This window comes from Coffea arabica, chromosome 9e, assembly GCF_036785885.1.
Source record: "Coffea arabica cultivar ET-39 chromosome 9e, Coffea Arabica ET-39 HiFi, whole genome shotgun sequence".
Lineage (NCBI taxonomy): Eukaryota > Viridiplantae > Streptophyta > Magnoliopsida > Gentianales > Rubiaceae > Coffea > Coffea arabica.
In genome coordinates this window covers 13,160,400-13,183,809 of record NC_092327.1, presented here as the reverse complement: position 1 = coordinate 13,183,809, position 23,410 = coordinate 13,160,400, and the positions used below count along the sequence as shown (strand labels likewise).

Genomic DNA, 23,410 nt, shown 5'->3' with positions numbered 1-23,410 from the left:
AGTCACACTATCTCTTTTATTATAAGCACAGGTCGCTCCTTTTGATTGCATTTGATTGCTTCTCATCAAATAAAGATTATTGTTCTTGACCCTGCTTTCCATCAGCCTCCTTTTTCTGATTTTTTATTCAAGTGACAACTAATTTTATTCCCTTCATCTTGATCCCTATTCGGTCTGAGTTCCTCCTTCGAATCTCTTTGGAGTATGTTCGGATACCTCCTCGCTATTCCTACATTCATGAGGTATCGAAATTACAACCATCAAATTCGAGAATGATAATATCCAAAGGGTCAGGGGGTTTTATTTTGGGCCATCTGAAAAGAATGTGTAATTAACAGTACATATAAAACTATACATTTTATTGCATTTCAAGAAAGAAAAAAACCAAACTTAACATCATGTTACTTGCTAAACGAAACGTGTTCTCAAAAGCCACTTGATTGAAAACTATTTACAAAAACACATGGTTAAACAAAAGACACACGCATGAACGATTTTTCATTGGCTTTAACCAAAACAATTCCCCAAATTTATCGAAACTTCCCTTCAAGAGGGAGAAATCTCACTAATTCAGCCCCTTCCAAGATTTTCAAATTTTTTCATTGGGGGTAAATGCCGTGATGGTGTCCTTGTGTTCAGGAGAAGGATTCGTACTTGTACTCGGTCCTTGTTCTTCCCTTTTCCTTAACACTATATCTCCTGCTTCGATCATGTCCTGGATCTTATGCTTTAGTACCCAACAGTTATCGGTCGAGTGACCAGGCGCTCCAGAATGGTAGGCACAAGCGGCTTGAGGGTCGTACCCAGCAGAGAAACCTCGACGAGGGTATTTTGGAGGAGGTATGTCATCAATTTTACCGGTGGCCTTGAGCTGTTCATACAGTTGGCCAATAGGCCTGCCTAAGTTGGTAAAAGTTTGAGATCGGTCGAGGTTTTGTATTTTATTGGTTTGAGGATGGTTGTAGGTCTGTTTGTTTGGTGGAACAGGTTTAGGGTTATAAGGTAGACGAGGTTGAATTTGAGGGTTGGTTTGAGATATTGGGAAGGGTATTGTAGGTGGGCTTGCATAGTTTGGCCAAGAGCGAGGGTGATTGACAGTAATATAGTAAACAAGGCCTGGGTTTGGGTAGTGAGATGAATATGTGGGGTATTGCTGAAATCTAGGTCGGGAAGAAAAGCCTTGGTCCCAGACTAATGCGACTTCCCCATCTTTCTTTTTGAACTGAGGCATCTTGCTACTACTGCTTGGATTTTGCAAGGCTTCTAATTGCGATTTTAGAGCTGACACATTAACAATCTTTCCCGCTCTTACAAATTCATCATATTCCTCCAATTTGTTGACAATTTCTGCAAACGAGCATCCAGTCATGCGGAAAATTTCCTCAAAATAGGGCGGGTCATGAGTTTTGATAAATGTTCGAACAATTTCATCCTCGGTCATAGGAAGTTCCACCTTGGTAGCCAATTTCCTCCATCGCTTTGCATAAGTTTTGTGATCCTCAGATAGCTTCCTTTTAGTCCCTTCAAGTGTGGTCCTCGTCAGAGCAAGCTCGTAATTATACTCGTATTGTCTCACAAACGCAGTTGACAAGTTCATCCAGGTCCTCATCTCATCAGGCTTCAAATTAGAGTACCAATCGAGTGCGTCGCCTTCTAAGCTTTCAGGGAACAACCGAACCGGCAAATTCTCATCATCTATTAGCTTTCCTAATTTGTTGGCAAACATTCGGAGATATGTCTTAAGGTTGTCTCTTCCGTCATATTTGCTAAACTTGGGTGCTTTAAAACCCACAAGCAATTGCATATTGGGGAACAAACACAACTCGTTATAATCCAACCCTCCTTGTTTACTCAAGCCTTCGCTGTTCCTCATGAATTCATCCAGTCGATCCAACCTTTTTAACAGATTCTTGTCGATTGGCACGAAGGATTCCCCAGCTTCAATTTTTCCTTGGGTAGCGGTGTCTAGCGTGAATGGTTCAGCGGTGGAATAGTAATAGGGTCCTTGAGGTTCAAGTGGCATGTTCAGATTTACAGGTGGATAATTTTGTGGAATTTGAGGGTGAGGAGGATTTGTTTGGATAGTGAGTGCATAGGTATGTGGTAGGCCATGAGTGGAATAGGTGAAGGCCTCTTCAGGTGGATTTATGACACGTGAAGTAACGGAGGTTTGAGTATAAGGTAAAAGTATTGGTTGCGGTTCAGTTTGGTTAGTAGGTAAGGGCTCATGTTGAGTACCGCTGCCACTTCCAGCAACTAACTGATCGATTACGTGCCATTGGGCCGTCATTTCCATGCTTAGCTCATTAAATTTATTCAAAATTTCGCTCAGTTGAGCTCCCAGGTTTACCAAATCAGCTGATGGTGCCGTTACAGGCCTATCAGAGGATTTAGGATGTGTACTCATGTTTACACGATTTCTCAAAACTCGACTGCGAGATCGTGTGACGATGGGGTTTCTTCTTGTAGCTATATTTGAAAAACACCTGACATTTAGAAAACCCTATTTAGATTCCTTTCTTGATTAATTGCTGACAAAAAGAAAGAAAAAGAAAGAGAAAAAGACGGGAGTTAGTAAAAATTAAAGTAATTTGGATGCATGTTCTATTGGGGAGCCTTTTTATGCCAAGGGTAGGCCTAACATGAGAATACAATCCTCTAGGGTAGGCACTATACAATACCTGATGAATCCAATCAACTTATTGATATTCGAGTGAAAAGCAATTTGAAAAATTTGGCTAATTGGAATGAGAAAAGACATTTGTCCTAACAAAATGAGAACAAAGTCCGAATGGATTGATTGCTTTGATTAATACATAAAGTGATGTGTGAAATAGCTTACTCTTGAAAGGATTGCATCGTCACAACTAGTTTATTCAGGAAATCCTAGATCGAAACCTTAAAGGAGAATAAATGGGTGAAATGGATCGGATAAAATTGATGATTTATTCAAAAATTGACTGGATCACCCTAAAACGGCTAAATTGGTCAAATGAAATGGATGAAATTGATGATTTATTCAAAAATGATTGGGTTGTACAAAAAAATGAATTAATGGGTCAAATGGATTGGATGAATTTGATGATTTATTTGAAAATCAATTGAATTGTTTACCTATTGGTAGTTTTCAAAAAATTCATTACGATACATCAGTCTATGAGCCTTCTAAAATCAAGATTTTGGCCTCAATATATTTATTGTCTCAACAATGAGGAATTATTTGTAAATTTTTTCAAGTTAATGTCCTTTAAGCAAGGGATTTTTACCAACTATGTTTAAAATGGCCAAAAAAAATATTGTTAGATGCTCATATTCTAATGTGCAAAATTGTTCCATCATTCTCGGTGTTGTTATCGCGGAAGGGATCGGATCCTACCTTACCTTGTGCATTACCCCTTTGGATGGTACAAGAAATGTAGACGTGCAAGTCTCATTGGATTACATATCCGAAACGCGAGGTGGTTTATTCCTATCACGGGATTCCCTACATGGCATTCCCTCTAAGGTTTATGCATGATGCCAATTTATCAAAGCAATTAAATATGCAATTTGAAATGAAAACATGACTTAAGGAACCCTTTGTATGCCAGGGTGAGCCTAGAATGATGTGCAATTATTAACCTACGAATGCAATACACTGAAATTTAAACATGCAATAACCTATCTAGAAGGGTAAGTTCTAAAAAAGTATCATGCCAGATCTCTTATTTCCTAACATTTGTGAATGCAAAAGACAAGAAAACAAGAAAATGTTAGTTCAACAATTAATCACATAACACGTTGAACAATTTAGATGATACAAGAAACAAAAAGATAAATAAGGAAAGAGGGGTGGAATCCCTCCCTTCGTGCCTAGTGTTCCTAATTGGGTACGGTCGACTCTATCCTAGGCGATTCCTAATATAGATGCATGACGTTAGGCTCACTAATGTATCTAGACTCGATAAGGTTTCAGACTCCCAAACCTTCAGACCAAAGGCAAAGGATCATCAATCCCAAAACCTAAGAGTCGGTGGTTCGAGTGATCTCTCGGACATTGCTACGCACACGTCATGCCACAGCCACATGTCCAAGTGGATCGATCCTAATCCTAACGGGTGGAGTGGTGTGACAACCACTAATAGTAAAAAGAAATGAGGGTTTATAAAAGTAAAACGTATGCACGTATGAAGTGCTCCTATTGAAGGGAAGGATTGAATACCATTTAAAGCGGGTGAAGGTTCTAGGGTGACTAATTCCCCCCACCCAAAAATGCAAATGCGATATATAAACAGAAATGAAAAGTAAACACATAAACGATCGCATGCGTGGATTTTTGAGACGATTGTGTGTTAGATGCAATAAATCCTAAAAAAAAAAAGAAAAATACAACCCTAAACCTCCAAATGTGATATATAAAAGGGTTAAAATAAGAAAATGATTGACTAAATCAAATGCTCGGACTCTGTAAGTCCCCAGTGGAGTCGCCAAGCTATCGCGCCCCATTTTTAAAATGAAAAATAATGAGTTTAGAAAATGAATTTTGATTTATTTTAATAGAAAAATGAATTTTTGATTCAAAAAGAAAATAAGTAAAGAAAAATGGGTCTAAATGGGACTTTGAAAATGCGACGGTTTTGATCCAAAATAAAGTTTAAAAAGGGTTTTAAATAAAAACAGGAGTCGCCACTTGGTATTGAGTTAAGGTGTACCAAGTCATCCAAAAAAATGAATTTTAAATAAAAAATAGAGAAAACCCTTTTTAAACGACTTCGAATCTACGAAAATCAGAGAAAAGTGTTCGGGAGTCACATTTGAAGAAAGGGAAGGCAAGGCTAAAATCCAAGGCACCCTTTTAACCTAGCCAAAGTTAGTTGCATGATTTAGTCAAAGATTTTCTTATTTTTAACCTAAGAATTTATCACATTTGAATGTCACTATATGGATGCAAATCCTAAACCTAATGTATCGGGATCAACATGTCTCTTCGAATTTTATTTGGTGCAAATCGTATTAATTGCGATACACAAAAGTAATTATTTGAAGAGGTCACGAATGCATAAAAATATGAGACTCTAAGAAAAGAAAATAAAAGAAAATAATAATATACAAATATACATGACCTAGATGAATGCAACGTAACGGGTGCGGGGAAACTCCTATTCGTGACTTTAATTTTCCCTTTAATAGAGGGAATACGAGCGTGCTAAGGCTAGAGAGCCAAACTCGTCCATATCCCATATTCGAGGGGTTATTCCTAATCTAATCAAGCAAATGTACTAACCTAGCTCTAATTCTCAAATGAAATGCAAATCTAATGTCATATTTTCATACAAAGGGGTAAGGAATACACATATAAGGGAAAATATAGGTTAAGGGATATACGTATAAGGGGGATGTTATGCAAAAATGATAAAAGACCCTAGAAAGTAAAAATATGCATGAAAATGTAGTGTAGTCACACAAACATGATCTAGCGTGTGAATGGTTCCTAAGGGTCTAGCGTTAGACTAGTATGGATTCGAGAAAGGGGGTCACAACTAGCGTTGGACTAGTGTGGAGTCGGGAAAGGGGGTCACAACTAGCGTTGGACTAGTGTGGTGATGACATGCATTAATTATAACTAACTAATCATGTAAATCATAATAAAAGCATGTAAACACATAATATCACATAAATAGATAACACATAATCATGATATCTAGATGCAAGGCCCTAAGAAAGCGAATAACACATAACACATAAGCATGCAAAATACACAAGCAATTAAAGAAAATAAAGCCCTAACTATTACACTTGAGGCCCTAACTACAATTTAAAGGGGGGGGGGAAAGGAATAAAATAAATAAATAAATCCCTAACTATTACATATTCTATCTAAATACAGGTTTTGAACCCCTAACTATTACAATTTGGCATTTAAATGCCTTTCAAATAATCAAAATCGAACTAAAATAAATATTCAAAATTTGAAACAAATAAAGCAAATAAATAAAATAAAAACATTCAAGAGGAATGCAACTAAACACATAAAGTCACATAAGTGCACATAGGGTCAAATAAAGTAAAAAATAAAGGATAGAGTGTACCTCCCTTGAGTTGGTGTCCTAATGGAAAGAATTTACTTATTTACTCTCCAAAACAATAAAAAGAGTCAAGGTATCACTTTAATTAACAAATATCCACATGAAAGGGGAAATGGATATGAAATTGAATGAATCGAGGCATTTAAACAAAGGTAAACAAACAATATTTATGAAATTAAAACAAGTAGGGACTTGATTGTGAAAATTAAAGATATTTGAGAGGTCAATTTATTATTATTAAAATACTAGGGGTCTAAAAAAAGGAAGAAAAAGTAAAATTAATGACTTAAGAGGCATCATAGCAAAATCAAATGCTAAACTTCACAAAATGAATGAAAACCCATTTGTTATAATTAAACGACAAAATTAGCTAAAATTTTAATCAAATGGAAATCAAAACTATAAGTTCTTCAAAATTATTAAACTTTCACTATTTCATCCAAAAATTCCACTAAAATCTGTCCAAGAATTATGTTAAAACATATTACGGGAAAAAAAACATGTTAAAAGGATTAAATTATTCAATTATTTGGGCTAAAGTCGCATTAATTGGAAACAACAGGGAGCAAAGTGCAATTTTTTATAACGTTTTCATGCATGCAAACAAAGACTTTCGGCAAGCTAAAGCTGTTTTCCTTCTACCATTTCTGCTGTAATTTTTTCATCCGCAAGCTTCTGCAACTTTATGTAAACCTTCAGCAAACAAAATTCATACAAAAACTTCGAACCAGCTCCAATTAAAAACATGGCTCAACCTCGCTTAACAACATTGAACGCTCCAACTAACAAATGGAACCAAAGCTATTGTCTATAAATGAAAACTTCAGCTCTTCAAAACATCAAACCCAGACAAGGAAAAGAATACCAAATGCATGTTTCACTCTCCCCCTAGTTTGAAAACTAACGGCTTTTCTAACTACAGCTATAAACATGTTTATGACATTCCAATCAAAGCACGAGCAAATCAAGCACTTCAAACAATCCAAAAAACTGCAACAACCCAAAATGATTAACAAACCTTGCGGCAACTCCCTTTCCACAATTTCAGCATGCACATGAAACATTTATACACCCCAATGAAACATGTAGATACATCAACTAATGCACCAAAACTCAACCCAACTCGCTTTGACCAAACAACGAAATCATAATATAAAACCATAGTTCCAGTTACTGCCTCCCCCCCCCCTCCCAAAAGATTCTACAAACACAATGCTTCATTCATCTAGCATCTGCATATCTGCTATCTGCAACTCTAACTCGCATTTGACAAATGCGAGGTCTATATTTCTAACCCCTAAATGATTTTTGCGGGTGTAGGTTGTAATACGCGACCACACAATACGCGACGGGTGTAGGTCGCGTATTGTGGTCGCGTTTTCTTCTTGGTGGCCATGATTTTTCCATGAATCTATATTTTGCCATGATTTTTCTTTTTGCTTCAGTTGTAATGCCATTTTCCCTTGCTTTATGATTTCACTACAAATTATAAAATGATTTACAATTTGCAATGAAAATTTCTACAAATTTTACTACTTAAGGCTCTAAATTCATCAGAACTGGAAAAAAAAAAGATCCCATAATATTGCCATCAATACTTGATAATAATTTGTGGGAATAAATCTTAACCGAACTAGTAGGCTTTCGGCTTTACTGTATCTCGCATCCGATAAATGCAAATTCCTAGAAAATTGTATTCAAAATTTGCTTTTTTTTTTATTAGGGGCACACAATCATTTTTGTTTTTGCATTGACATTTATCATAGAGGAATAAATCCTTTTTATTTTAAAACTCACACGAATTAGAAGTTAGCAAATGTGAGCTCTCAGTACAAAATTTTATCTACTAGTAATTCTTTGTATATAAATAACAAAAAAGTTATATTTCTTATAGATTAAAAGATTTGATAATTTCTCAGTTAGAAAGGCTGTATGATGCTCAAAAGCTGTTGGGTTGATGGCTTTTAGTAAGATTATGCAGCAAAAATGAAGATTTGTGAATTGGGTGAGTTTGGAAGAGAGAAAAAACAAGGAAGGATAAGAAGAAGAATGAAGAAACTGATCGCATATTCGTTTTGTTATGGCCGAGGGATCAATACGCGACCCCATGGTCGCGTTTTAGTCCTGGAACTAACTTCAACAATTACCCCTCTTGTAGAAAAACTTTTTTTTTCATCACAATTTAAGAATTTACTCCAAGGAAAACACACGTTAGTGAGATAAACTCGATGCTAACGGTGATAGAAAAACACGTTAGTGAGATAAACTCAATGGTAACGGTCAAGGAAAACACGTTAGTGAGATAAAATCGATGCTAACGGTGATAGAAGCCACGTTAGTGGGTTAAACCCGATGCTAACGAAGATAGAAAAAATACGTTAGTGAGATAAACTCGATGCTAACGGTCAAGGAAAACACACGTTAGTGAGATAAACTCCATGCTAACAGTCGAGGAAAACACGTTAGTGAGATAAACTCGATACTAACGGTGATAGAACCCACGTTAGTGGGTTAAACCCGATGCTAACAGATATCAAAAACATGTTAGTGAGATAAACTCCATGCTAACAGTGATAGAAAAACACGTTAGTGGGTCAAACCCGATCCTAACGGAGATAGAAAAACACGTTAGTGAGATAAACTCCATGCTAACGGTGATAGAAAAACATAATACACGTTAGTGAGTCAATACTCGATACTAACGGTGATAAAAGACACGTTATTGCATGAAAAAGTTCTTGAATACTTACCTGAAAAATCTTTTTTTCAAAAATTGCCCCAGTTTGAATCAATTTTTGGACAACCAATCATTTGCTTTGCATTGTGGCATTGTTGCTCCCCCTTAAGGTTTTGATTCACACTTCCTCTTGAATGTTTAATTGTTGGGCTACATTCCATGATTTCATTACAAAAATAATTTTTCCCAATTTTGCTATGTGAAACAATCAAAATAATGTCACCACCATTCGATCCGTCCGGTTTTCGAGAAACATGTAAACATGAGTATTTTGATGTTTTTCCCTCGATGCTGCAAAACCCAACCTTGTATTGCAAATTGTATCCCGGTTGCCTTAACTTCAAATGCTAACTTAACATGAAAACTTATACATATGCACCTTTCGATAAATCGAGGAAACCGTCATTTGATAAAATCCAATGAGACAAATGAAACTATGCAACACCCAAAGAATTTTTATACAAAAATGTCAAAACCAAAATAATGCAAAAAATAACCATCGACTTGCATTGAAAGGAAAAAATGACTTTAGAGAAATGAATCATAAACCCAGCAATCCATGTGGATGACCAAAATACTTTGGCCTTTAACAAAGTGGCCCGTTTGACCCTTTGGATATCGTTCGTCCGAAATTCAATGCCAGCAGAAAAACCATAATGTGAAAAGGAATCCCAATGAACTAAGTCACCTTTGCTTTCTTTTTGCAACTCTACCTTAGCATCATTTCGGGTTTTCACCAAGATTACCCTCCATCCTTTTGTTTTTTCTTTTTCTTTCTCTTTTTCCCTTATTTCCCTTCTTGATTTTCTTTTTCTTTTTTTTTTCTTTGAAAGGCGTCCTTGCGGGTTTTCACATAATGAGCAGTGTCAACCTCACACCTAATCAATTCAGAAATACATCTAAAAAATTTCCTGGCATCAGTATATGAACATCATTTGAGAATTAATTAGCAAATTTCTTGACAGAGATATTGCAAAGAATAGAAGTCAGGACTTTTGGCTTTTGTAATGGGGTCTGGTGGGGTGCTAAGAAAGGTTAAGGCTTGAGAGTAGATTTCAAAAGTGGTTTAAATGATCTGAGATCGCATTGTTGCATCAACCCTATGTATTAGGGTTAAATCAAAACTTACCCCAGTTTATTCTTAACTGAGGTTCTCTTTTCTTTCATTTCTTTTTCTTTCTTCTGTCATTCCATTCATCTTTTGAAATGTTCACAATTTGCCCCAGTTTATGTTTAACTGAGGTTTTCTTTTGCTCATTTCCTTTTCTTTCAGCTTTCTTTCAAAAATTGAATTTGCCCCAGTATGGGGTTTTTCCTCTTTTTTTTTTCTTTTTCAAAACTAAATTTGCCCCAGTGTGGGGTTTGCGATCCTCAGGGGTTACCAAACGAAATGATTTATTTTGAAGGTTCAAAAGGGATAACATGGAATAAAATGTCTCAATGGGAAAGGAAGAGGGCTTGACTTTCATTCCATTTTTCGCGTTAACCCTAAAAGGAAACTTCCATTAATGCGAAATTTCTTGCATGTATCTGAACTAATTGACTGAAGAAGACTCCTGTTCATTCATATTTGTGAAACATAAGTGATCCACCGGACAATACTCTTCCTTTTTCTTTTTCTTTTCCTCATTTTCATCTTTTTTTTTTTGACAACAAACCCTTTACAATTTTGCACCAACAATAGTTGCCTCAACATTTTGTCTCTTTTCTGAGTAGTCACACTATCTCTTTTATTATAAGCACAGGTCGCTCCTTTTGATTGCATTTGATTGCTTCTCATCAAATAAAGATTATTGTTCTTGACCCTGCTTTCCATCAGCCTCCTTTTTCTGCTTTTTTATTCAAGTGACAACTAATTTTATTCCCTTCATCTTGATCCCTATTCGGTCTGAGTTCCTCCTTCGAATCTCTTTGGAGTATGTTCGGATACCTCCTCGCTATTCCTACATTCATGCGGTATCGAAATTACAACCATCAAATTCGAGAATGATAATATCCAAAGGGTCAGGGGGTTTTATTTTGGGCCATCTGAAAAGAATGTGTAATTAACAGTACATATAAAACTGTACATTTTATTGCATTTCAAGAAAGAAAAAAACCAAACTTAACATCATGTTACTTGTTAAACGAAACGTGTTCTCAAAAGCCACTTGATTGAAAACTATTTACAAAAACACATGGTTAAACAAAAGACACACGCATGAACGATTTTTCATTGGCTTTAACCAAAACAATTCCCCAAATTTATCGAAACTTCCCTTCAAAAGGGAGAAATCTCACTAATTCAGCCCCTTCCAAGATTTTCAAATTTTTTCATTGGGGGTAAATGCCGTGATGGTGTCCTTGTGTTCAGGAGAAGGATTCGTACTTGTACTCGGTCCTTGTTCTTCCCTTTTCCTTAACACTATATCTCCTGCTTCGATCATGTCCTGGATCTTATGCTTTAGTACCCAACAGTTATCGGTCGAGTGACCAGGCGCTCCAGAATGGTAGGCACAAGCGGCTTGAGGGTGGTACCCAGCAGAGAAACCTCGACGAGGGTATTTTGGAGGAGGTATGTCATCAATTTTACCGGCGGCCTTGAGCTGTTCATACAGTTGGCCAATGGGCCTGCCTAAGTTGGTAAAAGTTTGAGATCAGTCGAGGTTTTGTATTTTATTGGTTTCAGGATGGTTGTAGGTCTGTTTGTTTGGTGGAACAGGTTTAGGGTTATAAGGTAGACGAGGTTGAATTTGAGGGTTGGTTTGAGATATTGGGAAGGGTATTGTAGGTGGGCTTGCATAGTTTGGGCAAGAGCGAGGGTGATTGACAGTAATATAGTAAACAAGGCCTGGGTTTGGGTAGTGAGATGAATATGTGGGGTATTGCTGAAATCTAGATCGGGAAGAAAAACCTTGGTCCCAGACTAATGCGACTTCCCCATCTTTCTTTTTGAACTGAGGCATCTTGCTACTGCTGCTTGGATTTTGCAAGGCTTCTAATTGCGATTTTAGAGCTGACACATTAACAATCTTTCCCGCTCTTACAAATTCATCATATTCCTCCAATTTGTTGACAATTTCTGCAAACGAGCATCCAGTCATGCGGAAAATTTCCTCAAAATAGGGCGGGTCATGAGTTTTGATAAATGTTCGAACAATTTCATCCTCGGTCATAGGAAGTTCCACCTTGGTAGCCAATTTCTTCCATCGCTTTGCATAAGTTTTGTGATCCTCAGATAGCTTCCTTTTAGTCCCTTCAAGTGTGGTCCTCGTCGGAGCAAGCTCGTAATTATACTCGTATTGTCTCACAAACGCAGTTGACAAGTTCATCTAGGTCCTCATCTCATCAGGCTTCAAATTAGAGTACCAATCGAGTGCGTCGCCTTCTAAGCTTTCAGGGAACAACCGAACCGGCAAATTCTCATCATCTATTAGCTTTCCTAATTTGTTGGCAAACATTCGGAGATATGTCTTAAGGTTGTCTCTTCCGTCATATTTGCTAAACTTGGGTGCTTTAAAACCCACAAGCAATTGCATATTGGGGAACAAACACAACTCGTTATAATCCAACCCTCCTTGTTTACTCAAGCCTTGGCTGTTCCTCATGAATTCATCCAATCGATCCAACCTTTTTAACAGATTCTTGTCGATTGGCACGAAGGATTCCCCAGCTTCAATTTTTCCTTGGGTAGCTGTGTCTAGCGTGAATGGTTCAGCGGTGGAATAGTAATAGGGTCCTTGAGGTTCAAGTGGCATGTTCAGATTTACAGGTGGATAATTTTGTGGAATTTGAGGGTGAGGAGGATTTGTTTGGATAGTGAGTGCATAGGTATGTGGTAGGCCATGAGTGGAATAGGTGAAGGCCTCTTCAGGTGGATTTATGACACGTGAAGTAATGGAGGTTTGAGTATAAGGTAAAAGTATTGGTTGCGGTTCAGTTTGGTTAGTAGGTAAGGGCTCATGTTGAGTACCGCTGCCACTTCCAGCAACTAACTGATCGATTACGCGCCATTGGGCCGTCATTTCCATGCTTAGCTCATTAAATTTATTCAAAATTTCGCTCAGTTGAGCTCCCAGGTTTACCAAATCAGCTGATGGTGCCATTACAGGCCTATCAGAGGATTTAGGATGTGTACTCATGTTTACACGATTTCTCAAAACTCGACTGCGAGATCGTGTGACGATGGGGTTTCTTCTTGTAGCTATATTTGAAAAACACCTGACATTTTAGAAAACCCTATTTAGATTCCTTTCTTGATTAATTGCTGACAAAAAGAAAGAAAAAGAAAGAAAAAGAAAGATAAAAAGACGGGGTTAGTAAAAATTAAAGTAATTTGGATGCATGTTCTATTGGGGAGCCCTTTTTATGCCAAGGGTAGGCCTAACATGAGAATGCAATCCTCTATGGTAGGCACTATACAATACCTGATGAATCCGATCAACTTATTGATATTCGAGTGAAAAGCAATTTGAAAAATTTGGCTGATTGGAATGAGAAGAGACATTTGTCCTAACAAAATGAGAACAAAGTCCGAATGGATTGATTGCTTTGATTAATACATAAAGTGATGTGTGAAATAGCTTACTCTTGAAAGGATTGCATCGTCACAACTAGTTTATTCAGGAAATCCTAGATCGAAACCTTAAAGGAGAATAAATGGGTCAAATGGATCGGATAAAATTGATGATTTATTCAAAAATTGACTGGATCACCCTAAAACGGCTAAATTGGTCAAATGAAATGGATGAAATTAATGATTTATTCAAAAATGATTGGGTTGTACAAAAAATTGAATAAATGGGTCAAATGGATTGGATGAATTTGATGATTTATTTGAAAATCAATTGAATTGTTTACCTATTGGTAGTTTTAAAAAAATTCATTACGATACATCAGTCTATGAGCCTTCTAAAATCAAGATTTTGGCCTCAATATATTTATTGTCTCAACAATGAGGAATTATTTGTAAATTTTTTCAAGTTAATGTCCTTTAAGCAAGGGATTTTTACCAACTATGTTTAAAATGGCCAAAAAAAATATTGTTAGAAGCTCATATTCTAATGTGCAAAATTGTTCCATCATTCTCGGTGTTGTTATCGCGGAAGGGATCGGATCCTACCTTACCTTGTGCATTACCCCTTTGGATGGTACAAGAAATGTAGACGTGCAAGTCTCATTGGATTACATATCCGAAACGCGAGGTGGTTTATTCCTATCACGGGATTCCCTACATGGCATTCCCTCTAAGGTTTATGCATGATGCCAATTTATCAAAGCAATTAAATATGCAATTTGAAATGAAAACATGACTTAAGGGACCCTTTGTATGCCAGGGTGAGCCTAGAATGATGTGCAATTATTAACCTACGAATGCAATACACTGAAATTTAAACATGCAATAACCTATCTAGAAGGGTAAGTTCTAAAAAAGTATCATGCCAGATCTCTTATTTCCTAACATTTGTGAATGCAAAAGACAAGAAAACAAGAAAATGTTAGTTCAACAATTAATCACATAACACGTTGAACAATTTAGATGATACAAGAAACAAAAAGATAAATAAGGAAAGAGGGGTGGAATCCCTCCGTTCGTGCCTAGTGTTCCTAATTGGGTACGGTCGACTCTATCCTAGGCGATTCCTAATATAGATGCATGAGGTTAGGCTCACTAATGTATCTAGACTTGATAAGGTTTCAGACTCCCAAACCTTCAGACCAAAGGCAAAGGATCATCAATCCCAAAACCTAAACCTAATGTATCGGGATCAACATGTCTCTTCGAATTTTAATTGGTGCAAATCGTATTAATTGCGATACCCAAAAGTAATTATTTGAAGAGGTCACGAATGTGCAAAAATATGAGACTCTAAGAAAAGAAAAGAAAAGAAAATAATAATATACAAATATACATGACCTAGAGGAATGCAACATAACGGGTGCGGGGAAACTCCTATTCGTGACTTTAATTTTTCCTTTAATAGAGGGAATACGAGCGTGCTAAGGCTAGAGAGCCAAACTCGTCCATATCCCATATTCGAGGGGTTATTCCTAATCTAATCAAGCAAATGTACTAACCTAGCTCTAATTTTAAAATGAAATGCAAATCTAATGTCATATTTTCATACAAAGGGGTAAGGAATACACATATAAGGGAAAATATAGGTTAAGGGATATACGTATAAGGGGGATGTTATGCAAAAATGATAAAAGACCCTAGAAAGTAAAAATATGCATGAAAATGTAGTGTAGTTACACAAACATGATCTAGCGTGTGAATGGTTCCTAAGGGTCTAGCGTTGGACTAGTATGGATTCGAGAAAGGGGGCCACAACTAGCGTTGGACTAGTGTGGAGTCGGGAAAGGGAGTCACAACTAGTGTTGGACTAGTGTGGTGATGACATGCATTAATTATAACTAACTAATCATGTAAATCATAATAAAAGCATGTAAACACATAATATCACATAAATAGATAACACATAATCATGATATCTAGATGCAAGGCCCTAAGAAAGCGAATAACACATAACACATAAGCATGCAAAATACACAAGCAATTAAAGCAAATAAAGCCCTAACTATTACACTTGAGGCCCTAACTACAATTTAAAGGGGGGGGGGAAATGAATAAAATAAATAAATAAATCCCTAACTATTACATATTCTATCTAAATACAGGTTTTGAACCCCTAACTATTACAATTTGGCATTTAAATGCCTTTCAAATAATCAAAATCGAACTAAAATAAATATTCAAAATTTGAAACAAATAAAGCAAATAAATAAAATAAAAACATTCAAGAGGCATGCAACTAAACACATAAAGTCACATAAGTGCACATAGGGTCAAATAAAGTAAAAAATAAAGGATAAAGTGGACCTCCCTTGAGTTGGTGTTCTAATGGAATGAATTTACTTATTTACTCTCCAAAACAATAAAAAGAGTCAAGGTATCACTTTAATTAACAAATATCCACATGAAAGGGGAAATGGATATGAAATTGAATGAATCGAGGCATTTAAACAAAGGTAAACAAACAATATTTATGAAATTAAAACAAGTAGGGACTTGAATGCGAAAATTAAAGATATTTGAGAGGTCAATTTATTATTATTAAAATACCAGGGGTCTAAAAAAAGGAAGAAAAAGTAAAATTAATGACTTAAGAGGCATCATAGGAAAATCAAATGCTAAACTTCACAAAATGAATGAAAACCCATTTGTTATAATTAAATGACAAAATTAGCTAAAATTTTAATCAAATGGAAATCAAAACTATAAGTTCTTCAAAATTATTAAACTTTCACTATTTCATCCAAAAATTCCACTAAAATCTGTCCAAGAATTATGTTAAAACATATTACGGAAAAAAAAACATGTTAAAAGGATTAAATTATTCAATTATTTGGGCTAAAGTCGCATTAATTGGAAACAACAGGGAGCAAAGTGCAATTTTTTATAACGTTTTCATGCATGCAAACAAAGACTTTTCGGCAAGCTAAAGCTGTTTTCCTTCTACCATTTCTGCTGTAATTTTTTCATCCGCAAGCTTCTGCAACTTTATGTAAACCTTCAGCAAACAAAATTCATACAAAAACTTCGAACCAGCTCCAATTAAAAACATGGCTCAACCTCGCTTAACAACATTGAACGCTCCAACTAACAAATGGAACCAAAGCTATTGTCTATAAATGAAAACTTCAGCTCTTCAAAACATCAAACCCAGACAAGGAAAAGAATACCAAATGCATGTTTCACTCTCCCCCCAGTTTCAAAACTAACGGCTTTTCTAACTACAGCTATAAACATGTTTATGACATTCCAATCAAAGCACGAGCAAATCAAGCACTTCAAACAATCCAAAAAACTGCAACAACCCAAAATGATTAACAAACCTTGCGGCAACTCCCTTTCCACAATTTCAGCATGCACATGAAACATTTATACACCTCAATGAAACATGTAGATACATCAACTAATGCACCAAAACTCAACCCAAACAACGAAATCATAATATAAAACCATAGTTCCAGTCACTGCCTCCCCCCCCCCCAAAGAGAAAATTCTAAAACTATTATGAAAAAAAAAAGTTTTCTATTTGAGGGGTTGTTTGTGTTGGGGATTCTAAGAATAGGTAGTTCGCATTTGTCGAATGCGAGCAGCAAATGCAATTTATTATTGAATTTCTGATTTTGCAAAAATCTAAAAAAAAAAATTGCTTCAGACCTCGCATTTGACAAATGCGAGGTCAGGCAAACATATGCGAGAATGAAATTTGCTTCAGACCTTTTGGTTTTTTAATATTAATAAATTCAAGCTCATCATTTTTGTTTTTTTTTTTGTTTTTTATAAATTCAAGCAAATTGTTTTTGTTTTTCTTTTGAGTGTGGGTTTTGCTTGTTATTTTATAAAATTACGGAGAATGAATTTTTAAAGGTGAGCATTTGATGTGAATTTTTAAAGATTGTTTCCGGGAAGACTCAAATCCATATGGTCAGGACCGTTTGAAATTACTCAAGTGTTTCCTTATGGAACAGTCGAGGTAGTTAATGCAAAAAAAGAACGGTTCAAGATCAATGGACAACGATTAAAACTACATGCATTTGGCGGGTGAAATCAATTTCAAAGGACTTTTATGTCTTTTGGGTGATTCTTATTCAACTTAAGAATCCGAACCCTTGAGTCGAGCCAACGACTATAAACAAATTCGATAATTGGGCGGCAACCCAATGTTTTAAGTTGCATGTGTTAATCTGGTATGATTGTATGTTTACAACATGCATTTAAGTTGTTTTGTTATTTCTTTGTTATAGGTTTGATAACCGGAAGTCAAGATGAGCATTTGAGGTGGAAAAGGCGAAATTTGATCCATCAACTCAATCCCTCGATTTGTGTTAAAGGTGTTTTTGATCCGTTAAAAAGGATAGAATGCATGTATTTATCATTTTGCATGTGCATGTAAGGTACAAATTAGTAAATAAGTGATTTAAAATGCATTGTTGGCATTTGGGGTTAATAGTCAAAAAATTGGTTGTGCATGAATTCCTGTAGAAAATTGAAAAACGCGACCACAATACGCGACAACAAGGTCACGTATTGATGGCCGCGTATTACAATCCGCGCCTGCAAAAAAGAAAACGCGACCACTACGTCGCGTATTACACTCTGCAACCCCAGTGCAGAAAACGCGACAACAATACGTGACCATGAGGTCGCGTATTGTGTGGTCGCGTAAAACAACATGTAGAACCCTGACCTCTTTTTTTTTTTTTTTTTTTTTTTTTTTTTTTTTTTGCATTTCGTTGGTCATAAAAATCAAGAGACTTCGCATTTAGTAAATGCAAGCTCAGGAAGCTCGCATTTACTGAATGCGAAGACCCCTTGGACGGAATCTCACACTTAAAATGCCCCATTTGTAGAATTTTTTTAAAATTCATCATAATTTTAGAAATTTCTCCCCCCCTAAAAGATTCTACAAACACAACGCTTCATTCATCTAGCATCTGCATATCTGCTATCTGCAACTCTAACTCTAAAAGAACAGAGCATGAACAACAATGTTTTCTCTATATTTACACACAAAATTCGGGATACAAATCATACAAAGCTAGAAGCTTTCCTCTTCCCGCCACTAAAGAAACTTCAGCAACTTCTGAAATTTTTGAGCTTTTGGACAACCTTACACAACAAGCACACACCAAGCCATAATCCGACACAAAAACAGCAAAATGAAGGGAATCAGCCCCAAAAATTCCTAGGTTTTGGCACGAAAAGATTCGATAACTCCCTACCCAAATGAAGTTACGGTCTGCCTTAAAAGTCAGAAACAACAACGATTTCAACTCAAACAACCCATAAAGCATGTATACTCAACATTCCGAGATAACCAACGAAAAAATTGCTATAAGTGAAGTCGCGGAGCCCATACTTTGAAAGCTTCAACATCTGAACTTGGAGAAAATCCAAGACTTAGAAGAAAAGATACTTACAGTGCCTTCTTTCTCTTCCACGAGTAATAGAGAAATTTCTAACATTATGATGAATTTTAAAAAAATTCTACAAATGGGGTATTTTGAGTGCTAGATTCCATCCAAGGGTCTTCGCATTCAGCAAATGTGAGCTTACGGAGCTCGCATTTGCTGAATGCGAAGTCCCTTGAATTTTACGATGAATGCAAATCTGTCAAATGCAAGGTCAGCGAGCTCGCATTTATCAAATGTGAGGTCTATATTTCTGACCCTTAAATGACATTTGCGGGTGCAGGTTGTAATACGCGACCACACAATACGCGAACTCATGGTTGCGAGGACCTGAAAATTTTCTTATTTTTATAGAATATTACTGGGTTATTTAAATAATTATTACTCATTTTCTCCGAATTATTTGTTTTTGACCATTTTAAATCCATTTATATGGAACAACGTCTCTTTTATAGTTTTAAAACGTTTTGTTGGAAAATCTACTTTTGAAAATTCCTTTAGTTCGGAATAACGAGTGCACGTTTTCGTGGCTACACTTGGATCGGGAGAGTATTAATATTGGGGAATTAAGAATGATCAATAGTAGATTTAAAAAGATTAATTGAGGAATTAATACTAGACTCATGTGAGGACTCGTAAAATTCTTATTTTTAAAACCCTATTTTTGGCTCATTTAATTATTTATTTGGATATTTTCCCTGAATATTATTTTCTATCTTTATTAGACCTAAATACATGGAATTATAGCTTCATTATATTTTTAAAGTGACTTGTTTCAAAAATTAATTTTTGGAAGCTCGTTTAATGAAAATAGTGAAAACGTGTTTTGAAACTTTAGCCATTTGGGAGTACAATAAGTTCAAAACTTGGAGACATGTACAATGGTCCTAAAATAGGTAATTCTAGGTTTAAGTACTCAAGTGATAGTTAGTGGTACGATCGTTACAAGAATTTCTCGAAAATTTCACTTTATCACGCCTAAATTGGAAATACGCGTTTTCACGCGCGCGCTTAATTGAGGGACTTTAGACCATTATTTTGGGACAATTAAGAGTGACTAATATTTATATGAATATAAGTGTACTCGAGGTTTAGTGCACTAGTGAAACAAATGCAAGAGGAATCAAGCATAAAACGCGCGCGTACGCGCACTATTGGAGAATTGACTTTTGTACACTTAAAACCAAAATTTGCTAAGCTTCTCATGGAAGCTTTATCATCAGCAAACACTCCTTTTTCCTTCTCATTTGACCGAACCAGAAGCAGCCAAAAACAACCAAGGCTTCTCAAATTTTTCCATCTCCAAATTCTTGCACCAAACCTTCATAGATTCACACCAAACTTCACATACACTTAGCTCTACACTTGGACACCACTTTGAGCTGTAAAAGGGAGCTAAAACTCACGGTTTTTCTGGAGTAAAAAGGACCGAAAATCACTGCCTTGGACATCAACTAGAGTAAGTAAAGATCAAGCTTTCTAATTTCGATTTTTGGAAGTTCTAGTATACCTTTAAGCTCTTATTTTCATATGGGTTGTTGTTGTTGTTGGAAAAATTGGAAGGTGGGCTCTATGAACTCCCACGTCTGTGTTGATGGCTGATCTCATGCTTGATGATGTTTATAATATTGGATTAGTGCTTAAACTAGTGGATTATTGGTGGAAAATTGATGGAAACTCATGATGGGTGCAAAGGCCAAATCTGACCATTTTGCCCCTGTTTTGTTCGGCCACTTTAATGCAAAAATTTGAGGATTTAATGACTTGATTGTGTTTTTTACATGTTGTAGTAGTTGTATAAAAATTTTCATTGAAAAATATTGAGGTTTGGTTGGGCAAATGAATTTCTTTGTGAAACTAGTCAAGCTGGAAAACTGTTTCCGTGTAGCTCTGTCCAGCGATAGTGTTTCAGCCGTAACTCTGTCCTCCGACGTCGAAATCGAGTGCTGTTGGTGGCATTTGAAACTAGACATCCACACCTTTCCAACGGTATAAAATTCACGTTTTGGTTCCAAGTGCGTGAGCCAAACCAATCGTTTTAAGAAGGCTGCCCTGTTTCTCTGTTCTGCTGGAACGATTTGATGATACTGCAACTTTAGGCTTAATTTCGAGCCAGTTGCATGCTGAATCTTAAAACGATTTCTTCTGTGAAATTATAGCCCTATGAATGTGTTTTCCAACACTATCAACCATGCTCAATTCCGAGTTAAATTGAGTGAGTCATGATCAAAATACGGTGACTGCCTTGTTCTTGAAAACCCTTGGATTTGGACAGATTTGATGCGAGACTTGTTGTGGTCTTACTAAATGAATTTCTTGGTGCTAAACACCTACCAAATGTACCATGTATGTTCCTTAGACTTTTATTGCACAAATGAACCATGTTTGGAGGTTTTCCTTAGCCGAATGTTTGGAAACGGAGAGAAATGGAGCTAAAGGCAGTTTTGCCTTAGTAATTTAAAAACTTTGGTTGATTGGTTAACCACCTTCCCGAAGGTATTTTTCCACGAAATTTGATAGAGAGATACCCTTCATATAGGAGTACTACACTACAAAATTTGGAACTAATCCAAGTCCGTTTTGACACTTAACTAAAGGTCCAAAGTCGGAAACCCAAATCTGGAAATGTTCAACAGTCTTGAATTTTCCCCAACTTTGAGCTACCATATCTTGGTGCTAGAAACTCCGATTCTCGATCCGCTTGTTCTGTCCTAAACCTTACTTGCACCTCTAATTGATTTATAAATTTCAAAGGCAGTTTTGCAACAAGTGAATTCTGCCAAATTTCCAAAATTATCGAAAAACCAACCCCGGCTCAATTCTGAGTGTTCTGGAACAGCAACTTTAAGCCCATTTTTGAATACTTTCCACTTAGATTCATGGAAAAGTGTCTTCTAAGAACTTTTAGTACTTTCCAAGAGGTTTCCAACGGTACCAATTTTTCTAATTTTTGACATGTAGAATGTGAGATACAATTTTTTAAAATATCGTATCAAAACTGAAAATTTTCCGAATTCCAAAAGAAGGGAGTTTTCAAGCACTCCTTATTCCTTCGATATTACTTGAACATGTTATACCTGATTTTCCAAAATGAAAACTCGATCGCTCTTGTACTTTAAGAAACTCTAATTGAACCTCGATTTACGAGTAATTGAGGTTCGATTTCATGAGATTTCCTTAGATTGTACTAGTGTACAATCTTCCTTGACAATTGGGATATACGAGTGATGCTTCACTATTATTTGCTCAGGCGTACACGAGGACTGTCATGACCCCACCTCCCCCTAAGGCGAACCAGAGGGTTCGGCGGGCCGCCTGCCCAGCTCTCGCCGGGACTCAGTCGATCACTACAGTCCTCAATTAAATACAAGATACAATCTCAAATATAAATCAAATATTCCAACATTTACATATCAAAAGCGAAGCGTCCACGCTTCCACTGCCACTCTGATCCTTGATCACAATTATTATACAGGAGGAAGTCCAAATCTTGACTATTACACATCCAATCGATTCTAAACGTTCAATACAATCCCAATATGAACGATTACACAAAAGGAAATCCAAATTCAATCCATACATGATATAATCCATGAATAAACACTACAAGCCACTCCTTCGCCTTGAGCCCTGTGGAGGGGAATAAAACATTTTGGGGTGAGCTAGAAGCTCAGCGAGTAACCAGTAAAATCAGTAATCAAATCTGTTTCACAATAGTTCATTTCAATGATGTCATTTCAATATGGCGTATCAATAATTCACGAAACATTTACAATGGAAAGCGATAGTAACATTCATGAAAAGGATACGTTCGTTCTCCTGTCATTTCATTGCATTTGGTTTCATTCGTGCATTCATTCACCCCGTCCCTCGCTTTTGGCCAGGCTCCACCAACCTACACGGTAATACTCGAGTATACCAAACGTTCACCCAGGTCCCTAATTGCCCGACCGAGTCCGTTTCTGGCTCGAGACGACCGGTAACAAGGGGCAATGGCCAGTTCAGCCCAAAAGGCTTACATTCATGCGCAAGTAGCATTTAATCATTTATCATGAAAATTTCACATTGATTTAGGTCGAGTTCGATAAAATACACATTCGCCTAGAGAGCTCGTTTTGGAAATCATTCAAAGCACGTAACACGTTATCAATCAATAATACAAGTCATGAAGTCAAGGAAATATATCAAACAAGGAACACTTTCATATAAGCACGCATGATATGCAAGAAAACAGTTCCAAAATTAACCTTGAAAATAGTTCAAAAGTAAATAATGCGGGAAAGCGGTTCAAAAGTAAATTTGGAAACAGTTCAAAAGTAAATAATGCAAGAAACGATTCATAAATAACTTTAGAAATAGTTTGAGGTCACTCACCTCCATGGCTCAGAAACCATCCATCATATATCATTGCCTTGCTCAAATCCGAGTCTTAGATCACAACTCAATGCAAACAAATCCCTTCAAAGTTCGGACAGCACTTCCCCTAAATTTCTTTACTTTTCCAGCCATCAAGGCTTCATTATTTCCTCAGCCAGTCCCAAAGGTACACACACAACAACAAGTTTATCTAATAGTCATTCAGCAAGTTCCAAGTAGTACTAGTACAAGTCAAACTAGGGAAAAGTCCGGAAATGAAAGTTAAGCT

General features: G+C 36.4%; 1 protein-coding gene across 1 annotated transcript; it reads right to left on the bottom strand.

Annotated features, from left to right (window-relative positions):
* Nucleotides 1–589: 589 nt before the first annotated feature.
* On the bottom strand, nucleotides 590–2,407 carry LOC113729256 (uncharacterized). The gene has a single exon (XM_027253575.1). It carries the CDS (start codon nucleotides 2,405–2,407, stop codon nucleotides 590–592), a length of 1,818 nt encoding a protein of 605 aa, XP_027109376.1.
* Between the last annotated feature and the right edge of the window lie 21,003 nt (nucleotides 2,408–23,410).

Coding starts and splice junctions, on each gene's coding strand:
- LOC113729256 (XM_027253575.1), bottom strand. CDS start 2,407: ATGAGTACACATCCTAAATCCTCTGATAGGCCTGTAACGGCACCATCA.